The following is a 12,559-nucleotide window of genomic DNA, read 5'->3' on the forward strand; positions in this document are numbered from 1 at the left end:
AATTTTGTTACGATATTCTCTAAAAAGTAAAAATGTCGCAGTGCATAATAATGACACATTTCAAAATTCAATTTAACCATCATTTATATTTTTTTCAATCTCTAACATTTTGGAAATTACTCAACATATCATATATTATAATTATTCCCTCATACTTCAATGATTTCTCTCAATTAAATGATACTTCGTCACAAATCAAATGATTTATCAATTCTACCGCTATTATTAATAGTTAGTTTAGATGGTTTAATAGAAATTAAATTTATCCATCATTACCTTCTCAGACATGAACCTTGACCTCTGCAATGTGACCCCTCAAACAACTGCAACTGACACCCGACACTACCACAAAAATGCCTAGCAATAGCAGAAGGCTGTTCCACGAAGTACTACTTAATGACTCGGCCTTTTTTAAATTCAACTTTATTCAAATGCCTATGTCCCACTAGTCTCGAAGTTTTCGAATCTCGAACTTTAGAATTGATTAAATTAGAATTTATATATTATCGATTAGTATATAAACTTTAATATATACTTTAGAATTTTCAATTATTATCATTTTAAACTAATTCTGACAACGAATTTGATAAAAATACGACGAATTAGAATTGAATTTTGATTAAATTATAAAAATATTTCGAACCTATTCAGCACTTTTATTCAGCTTCAAAATTTGCTTTTGTTTAATTAAAACGAAACTGAATTAGTAATGTATTTTGTTTTGTGCTCCATTTTGTATTTCGAATCATTTATCACATTGTACTACATCATAATTAAAACAAAAAAAGAAAAAAAAAAAATGAAGAAAAAAAAAAGGAAGAAAAAATTGTTCAAAATACGAAATACAACATTAGTGACATAAAAAAAAATTATCATTCATTTCGTGAATTTGAGAAAAAAAAATATAAATCAAATAAAGAAAATGATATTAATTTAATATGAATGAATATATCAAAAGAGACCTGAAATAGGAATTATAGAGATGTGTATTGATTGTTAGTCAGCTCGCAATTTCTTCTTAAAATTCATCATAAAAACGATAGTTAGTTTGCATTTCCTAATTTTTACAACTTTTTTTTTTTGGTTATTCGAAAGAGGTTATAATTTTATGCTTAGTCTAAGTAAACTTCATTATTTAGGCCAAAAGTACTACAAAGATTATTATTATAAGAGTCAAGGAAATATTATCAAATTGTTTCAATATCAAGACATCTTGTTTGTACATCTGATAATACTGAATTATTAATTTCAGTAGTAGCATTCATTGCCGATTCAACCGATTCACAATGTTTTTCTTCCGTATTCACTCCTTGATTCTCTACCGGTTTTTCCAGTTGCATACCGGAATGTGATGGTTTTACATCACTGACATTTTGATTGATGCATGTATTCGGTTGCATTAGACGAGATGATGAACAACGTCGCAAGGATAAACTGGAATAAAGTGGTGTGCATTTTAACATATCTTTTAATTGGATCGATTCATAGTTTTCAATTGATTCTTGAAATTTTCCAATCCATAATTCCTGGAATGAATTTGAAAATTTTTTAAAAAATATATGTTTAAGATTTTTGAAATTTTATTTTTACTTTAAACGATTTAAAAATTTCTGGTCATTAATTATCATTACTTCACTTTTTGCTATTTCTGTTTTTTGAAGTTTAAAAACTAGTTTCTTTTAAATCTTGTAACACTTTTTTTAAATTTGATGATAATTGTTTTAAAAGTAAACATTGGTTAGCATAAAGCAATGTTATGATTTACTTTATCATGTTTGTTAGCAGCTTGTAAGGTAAAAATTGACACCACTTGATAGTATCGTGTAAGATGGATAATCACAAATGCAAATTTTAATGACACTGAAAAAAAGAAAAACAATTGGTTAGAGTTATTTTTTGCAAATTGTGAATGATTTTCAGATAACTATAAGTGATAGCTATAACTATAGTTTACAATGAATTTTACAAATATCGAAACGAAAAACAAACTGCTGGTAGAGGAATCATTCGAATCAGCATCACAGAAAACACAAGAATCAAGTGGTATTGGTTGCTTCTGGACAACATATTGTTCTGATTTTGTTAACTGCGTTGTGCCTTTCTTCAATTAATATTTGTGTAAGTAATATTAAAAAATAATAATGTACTAATGATGTTATTTATGTTGATAAGGCCAAAACAACTAATAATAACTAAATCTTCTTTTAAATTCTGTAATAAGGTTTTAAATTCAATTCTCTGTAACAATAAGGCTCCTAAAAATGATTTATTAGATGTTTCATATATGAGATCTTTCTAATTAAATTTTATTTAAATTAAATTCTGAATTCAAAAGAAATACTTTAATTCTTGTGCATTTCTTCATTTTTGTTAGTAAAAACATATCATTGAATAAGAATGCATAACAGTCACATGTTCTGCCATTTTCTGCAAAATTTTAAAAATAACAAAAAAAAAAAAAAAAAGTATTTCAGATTAGCTGTTTATATAAAAGAAATAAATTGCCACAAAATCAATGAAATTCATTAATAACCTAACCGACAAGATCAAGATGACCCTCATGGATTAATTTCCTTCTTGGATGTGCCAAAAGATTTTCACAAAATTGCTTGGATACTGCTACTCGTAAGAACTGTAAATAACTAAACATCAAGTTATACTGTTAAGAAAAGTCAGTAATAGCAAGGTAAAGCTTATGCTTATGCAACAAATATGTACATTATATGTATTATATGTAATAATAAAATTGCAACAACAATAAGTATTCAAATTGACTTTCAGACTGAAAATTATCTATTGGTATTTTAGATGTAACTTTTCACTTCAAATAGTATTTTAAAATTTGAAACCACAAAATAAAATATAATAAGGTAACAAATGCACACCTCTGGAATAAACGTTTTTGTTTCTAATTCAATGATTGATGGCCAAATGACTGAATTTTGCAATTGTTGTAATCTCTCAAAATTATGCAACCATTGAACAGAATCATCGATTGATCCTAAATAAAAAGAAAACATTTTTTTTTTTTAAATCATTTTTAAGACAGAATTCTGGAATATCAGATGACATATGAAATACTTATTTTTTACACATAATATTTCGTCATGATAATATCTAACAATAGCTTTAACATTTATTTTAATTATAATATAAATTGTGCTTACTTAATGATTCGTTCATATTTTCGATAACTTTTTCAATCCGTACTTTATCATCACTATTTTTCGTATATTTGTGAATTTCCTTCAACAGGATAGGTAACCTTGTAATGCGCTGCAATGGCGCTATTAGTAAATCTTCTAATTGTAACCGTTCACAGCGCGGATCTGTAAGACATACCTGAAAGTAATAAAATTAAATATTTGATGAGTAAATTAAAACTAAGTCAAATTAATATGTATGCTTTTGTAATTTCTTAAGATAATGCAAAAAATTAGTGCTAATTATCAAATAGAAAAAGGCACACAAATATTAATTAAGTGATTAAGTATTAATTAAGTACAAAAAGTTAATTAATATGTGAATATTGAAAATGGAAATTTATAAAATTTACCCCTTCAAATTCTGTAAAACGTTCCTCTTTCTCTCGTATTGAGCCCAAATATTCCATCGTGGCTTTATAATTAATGCAATATGCCTGGTAAGCTGATATTGTTGATGGTCCTTTGGAAAACTTTAATTCAGGATGATTTAATAGGTAATTATAGTATTTCAAAATTAACAGATTGAAAATTTAAACTTAACTATATATCAATATTAAGGATCATTTTTTTTTTTTAAATTTTCTTCTCTAATCTGTTTTTTTTTTTTTTTTTTTTTATTTTCAATTTTTATTAGAATTGAAGAAAACTTGCCCGTTCGAATAATTTAACAATAAGATTAGTTGTATTATATTCGTTATTTTTGCTAATCGTACCAACTTCATCCATTATTTTAAGAAATGATTTGCAAAATGACCAACTTATCTGCAAAAAAGAGAAAACTTTCACTTTTATTACTTATCAAATCTTTGATTTTTAAAATTTTTAAATCAAACATTTTCGTTTAATTTTAATGAAATTCGAAGTTCAGTTTTTATTTCATTATGAATCAATTATAGAAAAAATATATATTTAAAAACCCGGCATATTTGATCAAGATTTCCGAAAAGTAAATCCGGTTCCACCGTCAATAAACATCCCTCAACTTGACATTTTTTCAACGGCTCTTTGTAAACATTTCTAAAAAAAAAAATCAAATTTCAGATTTTTAATCTCAAATTTCCAAATGTGTTCTCCTCGATAGCATTATTTAAGTTTAATATTAATAATTATTCATTCCAATAATGTTTGATAAGTGTAAACCAATTAGCAGTTTGAGTTACGTGACCTGCGTTGCAGTTATACGTCAGAAATCAATTTCAAATTGCATTCATTTTTAATTTAATTTATAATCGATTAAATAAAATAAACCTCAAAACGAGAAGTTGTTTGTGAAGAAATATTAATTCACTATGAAATAACTCCCATACAGCTTGTAAACGTTTTTTATCAATTGAATCCAAATTTTCCGGATTAACAGCAAATATTTGATCCCAGTTAACTAACTATAAAATATCAAACAAAATTTCATTAAATCTAATTAAAATTTAAATTATTATAATTTTTGCATTTTTTTAATTCAAAAATTTTCTTCGCTATGTTGAAGAAAAATTTTTTTTTTTAATAAAATAACAAAGAAAATTTCAGTATCCATAAAAATAATGCATAAAACAATGAATTGAAATTTATAAATTCTTTTCGAATAGTACAAACAAAATTTGTTGATAATATATTAAGTATAAAATTTAAATGTTTTTAAAATTTTAGGTTTGAAAATTTCATTTGATTTTTGTAAATATTATGCAATTTTTATGAAGTATTTAACAAATTCAAAAAAAAAAAAAAAAATCTATATCTTGGACTTCTCACGATATCTTAATTGTATTGTTGTTTATTGAGATTTTAACAATTTGAATAATTTACAAGTAATTTTTCCAATTCCTCATCATCAAATTCAGGATCGCCAGACGTTTCTAACGCTGCTTGCACGTGTTTTGTTATTTCACGTCTTTTGGCTCGATGTGACCATTCGTACTGGAAACAATGATAAATTCTCTTATTGATTAAATTTTTGTTTGCTAGGATTAGGTATGATGATAGCTCATTAAATTTAAATATGAAGAGGCTCATTTTCAACTTATCTTTTTTCCTTTTGGCTTAATTTCTGGCCACATAATCCTTCTCTCTCTCTCTCTCTTTTTTTTTTTTTTCTTTAAATAGCTAATAACATCCATCGTTATCCATTGTTTTAAAATTCAAAAATATTTAAATCCATTTTTATCACAAAGAAAAATAACAAATTTAAATTTGAATTAATTTCCTTTCAAAAACTATACCAATCGTTTCAAAATCCACGGTGATCTAGTTTTTGATTGCTCTTTTGCATCAGCATAAAATGCTTGAGTTGCAATTGTCGCCCTTTGTAAATCTAAATTTTCAAGTTATCATTTATTTCTTTTTTTTTTCTTTTTATGAGAATTTGAAAATAATTTTATTTGTTAATACTTACATATACTATGTATACTGTATTTATTAATATCAAATTTTATTATCGTTAAAAAAAAAAAAAAAAAAAAAAAAAAAAACAAAGCAAAACCGAATAATTTCAAAAATATAACTCATAAATTTTAATTTTTGAAATATTTTTTAAACTCAAACAAATGATTACAATTACTCCTACAGATGAAATACATTTTAATAACTCAGATATGTTTACAAAAGATCATAAAAATGATCTAGAAAAGATCAGATCATCTCTCTTCATTATAATAAATTGAATAAATTTCAAAACTTTATTGAATGCAGATAATTTCAAATACCTACCAGCTAATAGTCCACCACCAGAACTGATTGCTCGATTAAAAAGTTGCGAATCATTGGGAGAGATTTTTAAATGTGGTACAATGATAACATTATCCGAACAACCTTCTACATTAGCACTGCAAAAAATTTACAATATAATTTTTCAAATTTTTAATTACTTATCTTCATTTCATTTTCGTGCAAACTATCAGAAGAAAATACAATGATGTAAATTAAATTAAAAATTAAAAAATTTTTATAATATGTAACAAACAGAGATAATGTTAGCATAATATTAATTACATCACCAATAATTTCAATTACAAATTAAATTTGCTTAGTTTAAAAAATTCAAATTAGCTTAAACATATTGAATATGCTGATTTCAGAAATAAAAAAAATAAAAAAAAAAAATGAAAAAATTAAGAACTAAAAAAGTTGAAATAAAAGAATGATGATAGTATATGAAATGGATTATTCTTCATCCATCTTTTTTGATCTTCTTGAAAAAAAAAGAAAAAAAAAAAAAAAGAAAGAAAAAAGCTAAAGGTATATTTTAATCAAATTAACTCAATTTGAAATGCATGCTTGGAAGACTTACTCATCCTGTTGAATCCTTGGCTAAATAAACATATCATAGCATTAAGTGATAATATAGTTAAAATTTTGCAAGAAAATAAAGAATTGATAAGTTCATTTAATTTTACTGATAGAAATGAGAAAATGTTAATCAATAAACTTTAGCTTAATTATATGATATTTCTAGAATTATCAAAAGATCAAAGATTTATGAATAATATTGCAAAAAATGAATCATTGAGAGAAGTATTTTTTGAAATATAATATAATTGTTGTAGTTTTGATACAAATTTCATTTTTTTTTTTTTTTTTTCAAAATGCACAATAATAATATGAAATTGGAATATTGCAATAAAAAAATTAATTAATTAATTCTTACCTGTTCAGGTACTAGCGCATATCGTCGAGTTAATTGTTCTCTGTTTGGATGAAGTGTTTGAACTTCAGTTTCTTCTTGCTGTAACATTATAATTTCAAATTATATTTTTTGTAATTAAATTAAAATTCGAATTATTGAAGATTTGTTTACATACCTTTATCTTGTATTCAATCATTTCGATTTTACTATTCCTGGAAGATTAATATTATTTTAAAAAAATAAATTTTAAATTTTTACGTTTAGATAACAAATATTTTTCATGTTTTTGTTTTTTTTTGTTTTTTGTTTTTAAAATAACAATGTTTCAAATAAGTTCTATGCATACACATACAAATTCATATTTGCATATCATATTTGTAAATTATTTTATCGTTTTTAAACTTAACAATTATGATTTGAAATGTTCAAATTAATTAATTTGGCATTAATTTTATAACAATATTTTAATATTTCGTTTTTTTACTTATTATTATTTATTTGTTCCTAATAATATTTTGCTACAATATATCAATGCAAGAAGTTATTTGATCAGAAAAGCGCATAAATTACTTTTCTTATCGATAATTAAATTTTTCCGGATGAAAAAAGATCATTTTGTTGAGTGCAAAAGATCAAAAATCTTTTATAGCTCTCATGAGAAATCATTTAGCCATTTATCTTATTGTAAACTATTATTTATAAGACATTGAATTATTTTAAACATTTTGAAACCAAAAAATTTTTTTGCATTGATCGAAAGAATGCAATAGGACATTACCGCTTTTGCATTGATCGAAAGAATGCAATAGGACATTACCGCTTTTGCATTGATCGAAAGAATGCAATAGGACATTACCGCTTTTGCATTGATCGAAAGAATGCAATAGGACATTACCGCTTTTGCATAAAATCACATAGCAATAATGTTTTAAATAAAGAAGCTAATAAAGCAATCAAGTTTTTCACATTTCAAATTGACAATTTATGGTGAAGTTTAAGAAGTGCAATGACATTTACGAAAAGGAATAAACTGATGAAATGACAATTTCTAATTTCACATAAAAATAAAAAGAAAAAAAATTGGATGGGCGCAAAAATTTAGAATGAAATCTGATATGATATGCATATTGGTAGAACAATGATGACTATATATTTTAATAAACTTTATTTATTATAAATTCAAACATAATTTCAAAAAAAAAAAAAAAATAGTAATAACTTTATTATAAAATTTTGATTTTAAATAAAATTTAAATAAAATTCCAATTTGCAAATTTTGCTTAATTCAATGCACAAACATCAAAATGAAAAAGAATGAAATTGTTTTACTATAATTTCATCTTCTCTTTCTTTCATCATTTATTATTCATAAATTATTTTTGCATAATGAATTAAGTGTAAAATGCTGAAATATCTTTGATAATAGTAAATAGAGTATAAAATAGTAAATGCATTTAAATGTTTAGATAAAAGAGTTAAATATTCAATGAGTTTTTGTTTACTAAAGTTTCAATTAAATCAGTTTCAGTTAAATTTTTCAATTTTCATTGTAAATGAAAGATATAGGAGAGAGAGAAAAAAGGAGCTATATTGAGGAAGTCGAGAAAAATAAACAAATTCAGGGAAGTCGAGAGGTAGTCAACTAATTCGAGAAGACTCGGGAATAACCGAATAATTCTTATAGAACTAATTTGCGTGACAGCAAGAAATTTGCTGCATTTTTTACATTCCAAAAATTTGTGCGTGTATTATAGTCATAAGCATTTTTCTTTTTTTTTTTTTTTTTAAATTTAAAAATTATGAAAAAAATTCATGTTTCATTGTACGTAGATTAATTTTCATTTCATTTCAATTTTTTTTTTTTTTTTTTCACAATCAATATTTCAACTTTTGTTTATTTCTGATAAGAATTTTGTTAATTTTTTTTTGTTAACACTTTAAAAATTTATACTGAATGAATGCATAAATTCCATTTTAAAAATAAATTAAACTTAATTTTTAATTCACATTAAATTTCAAATTTTTTTCAAATCAAATTTCACATCAAATTGTTAAAAAAAAAAAGCATTGTTTATTTCAAAAGCTTAAAACTGTAAAATTTATAAGAATAAACAATTATTTGGACAAAAAAGAAATGAGAAAGAGGGAGAGAGAGGGAGAGAGAGAGGGAGAGAGAAAAAAAAAATGATGTTAAAGCTGAGTGTTTATAAAGCGTGAAATATGATGATGCATCTAATCACAGATAGCTTTTTTTCCCCTTTTCTCTTTCTTTCTTTCTCTCCCTCTCTCTCTCTCTCTCTCTCTCTCCTTCTTCTCATTTATTATTGGAAAGTTTAAAGCTAATTATTTTCATTTAACTTAGCATTTCATAGAATTAATGAGTAGAAGATGGGAAATTAAACTGTAATTGCAACATTTAGTTTTCTCTTTTTTTCTATTTATTCATAATTAGCATTTTCATATCTTTTCTACTTACTAATTAGAAAATTAGCAAATAAAACTTTTATGCTAAATACTACAAATATTTCATAGAATTTGTTGAAAATATATTTTATATTTTTTTAATTCCCTCTTTCTCTTTTTTTTTTTTAATCATATTAATTGTTTTATATGAAATTAATTTTAATTTTATATCATAAATAAATGCTATTTTTGAAATAGCAATCAATAAAAGCTAATCATAGATTATTTTGTGTATTATTTGAAAATGAATTGAAAATGAAATTTGTTGAAGTTTAAATAAATTAGCAGTAAAAGAAAAAAAAAAAAAGAAAAGAAAATGTTCGTTCAGCAAAACAAGCAAACATTTCGATTTAACTAATTGTCTTTTCATTGAAATATTTGAACTATTGATAATCATTTGAAAAATTATAATTATTTTTCTTTTATTTCCGTTATTTGAGTAAAAATTTTAGATTAAAAATTGATGAATAAATGATAGCAATGTATAATCAAATTTTAATAATTTATATCAAATATGAATGAATGCAAAAAAAAAAAAAAAAAACATTTGAAAAAATACATTTAATATTGAAAGAGAAATTGTCATAATTATTTTTGCTAAAATTTATTTTTTTAAATTGAAACAAATACATAAATAATTTTTCAATTAAATAAAATTATCTTAATTTTATAATACTATTATAATTAGCTAAATTATTTTTATGCTTTAACTCTTTTTTTTTTTTTTTTGAAATTATCATCTTTTGTTATTAGAATATAGTTGACTGCTGCTTAACTTGATATTTAATTTTTAAACTTTAAAATTTTTATATATCAAAAAATTTTAGGAAAGTTAGAAACTGATTAAATCTGTCTCATAGATCAATAAAATTTGGATTTAAAAAGGAAAATCCAGTATCATTGCTTTTAAAAAAGATGAAAATGATGAATGATATCATTTTTTAGATGCAACTAACACTTTATTGCAGGAAGTTAAAAAAGAAAATTGAACAATTCGACAATTTTTAAAAATGAAATCTTTCTCGAAGGATTCTCGATAAAAAAAAAAAATCATTTCACTCTGGGATTTATTATTTGTAGATAAAAAATTATCAATCAATTCGTATAATTTTGAAATTTTTTTAAATTACAAAACCTTTAGTAAATTATGAAACTTAAATTTTATCGTATAAGCAAATTCAAATGAAATTTCTACAAATTATTATTGATAATCAAAAATTGATAACGTAAAAATGTTTTTTTTTTCTTAACTTATCAATTGATAAAATTTCTATCCAAAAATTCTGTCAAATAATTTTCCAAATTAATCAACAAATGAAGCAATTATAAATGATTGAACAGCTAAACTAATAAGGATGGCAAATATTGTAAACAAAAAGAAAAAAAAAATTGAAATAAGTAAAAAATGAATAAAATAATTTGTAAAAATTTTTTAAATTATTTAAAAAAAAAATTTGCATAAATTGATAATTAAGTTTGTTTTTTTGATTTATCACTTTTTTTTACTTAACTAAATTTATATTTTTTTTTGTGTTCTTATTACTCTTTTATACTTGTGAATTACTCCTTTTTATCATTTTGATATACTTATGAAGTTGATAATAATTATGAAAATGTCTTCTCAAATATCTAAAAGTTAAAGATAACTTTAAAAAAAAAAAAAATTGATTGCTAAAAAAAAAAGTTACTTTTGAAGCTTCAAAATATATCTTTGAATAATTTGAATTTTTTTTTTCTCTTTCAAAATTTCCATCTCTTTTATGCTTTTCATGCCCCCCCCTTTTTTTTTCTTTTTTTTTTTTGTTCTAAATTTAAAATCTAAATGCATTTCTTTAGGAAAATATATATCACGCAAAAATGAATGTAAATAAAAGAATAATTATAACCTAAAAGATTTTAATTCAAAATTGATAACAAGTTTTGAATTTTAAGTGAAAATTTATTGCAAAAAAAAAATGAAATTTCTCGAATTGATGCAAATGAAATAAATTGATGATAAAATGTTAATAAACGAATTAAAATAGCAGTAAGCTAATTTAATTAATGCTCAACAACTAAGGAAGTTTATTTGCATAATAAATTATTGATTATGAAAATAAGCAAACAAGGGGAGTGATTATTTCAATGTGAAATTTTTGAAGAAATATAAGAGAAAAATTTATTAGTTTTAAAGAATACTAATTTTATCAAATTAGATTATCACTCATTTAAGCAAACAAAAAATTTTTTATTAGCTATCAATTTAATATAAATATTATACTTTAATAATTCCTTTTTCTTTATTAAAAAAATTGAAATAAAATATTAAAAGTTGAAAACTTGCAAAAATTTCAAATAAACTATTAACAAATTTACAGTAAAAGCATACATTAACTTAATTTCAAAAATTAAATAACCAATTTTAAAAAGCTAAAAAATGAAATGAAAAATGTAAATTACCTGTTTTAATAATGAATTACCGCGTAAATGATGAAATAAAGCAAGCGATGATTCAGTCATGACAATTGCGCTCGTAGATTAAAATGATAAGTTAATTGTGACAATCATTTTTTTTTTTTCATTTAATTTCAAATTGTAATCGATGCTGAAAAAAAAAAAGGAACGATCAAACTAAAATGATAGCATGCTTCTTTAATAACTACCAAATTATAAAAAATGATTTTTTTTTTCTTAAAAAAAAGGAAATTTAACAAAAAGTGCAAAAAATGAAAAGTGATGACATCATGTGTGATGTGTGACAATTCCGCTTTTATGCAAATATTTTTTGATGCATTGGAAATTTGAGTAAGTAAGTATCAGAGATGAAATAGATGATGACATTACTAGATAAAACTTATCATTAATTTAATTTTACGTTTGAAAAAAGAATGATTATATTTTAAATGACGATTTTTATAAAAAAGAATTTTTTAGAAATTAAAAAAAAAAACATTTTTTTGAACTAAATTGTTTAATTTTTTGAACAAATTTTGATTGAAATTCTAAATTTATCGTTTAAATTATCAGAAAACAACATTTGAGTGTTTTTAAAAGTGAAAATGTACAAATTTCAGGTAATAATAAACTTTCAAATATTTTAAATTTAAGAAATTTTTTTAAAATATAAAAAGCAAATGATATTGTTATACAATTTGTGCATTAACTAATAGTAACATTTAAAAAAAAAAAAAAAAAAAAAAAAAAAGTTCAAGTAAGAAAGTAATTTTGTTAAATATAAGAACTTTGGAACTTTGGTAAAAGTTAATTTAATTTGTAAGCTAAGCCTTAATGTTTC

The 12,559-nt window shown here is 22.8% G+C and overlaps 1 protein-coding gene across 1 annotated transcript; it reads right to left on the bottom strand.

Moving 5' to 3' along the window:
• Window positions 1-1,187: 1,187 nt before the first annotated feature.
• On the bottom strand, window positions 1,188-6,930 carry Bm7205 (PH domain containing protein; the record flags this gene model as incomplete). Its single annotated transcript, XM_043079612.1, has 16 exons — window positions 1,188-1,526; window positions 1,766-1,860; window positions 1,990-2,101; window positions 2,342-2,427; window positions 2,539-2,632; window positions 2,886-3,001; window positions 3,168-3,342; window positions 3,557-3,676; window positions 3,858-3,968; window positions 4,124-4,223; window positions 4,455-4,588; window positions 5,007-5,117; window positions 5,420-5,511; window positions 5,907-6,022; window positions 6,487-6,506; window positions 6,844-6,930. 16 exons carry the CDS (start codon window positions 6,928-6,930, stop codon window positions 1,188-1,190), a joined length of 1,908 nt encoding a protein of 635 aa, XP_042935546.1.
• Between the last annotated feature and the right edge of the window lie 5,629 nt (window positions 6,931-12,559).

This window comes from Brugia malayi (genome assembly GCF_000002995.4).
Source record: "Brugia malayi strain FR3 genome assembly, contig: Bm_v4_Chr3_scaffold_001, whole genome shotgun sequence".
NCBI classification, from domain to species: domain Eukaryota; kingdom Metazoa; phylum Nematoda; class Chromadorea; order Rhabditida; family Onchocercidae; genus Brugia; species Brugia malayi.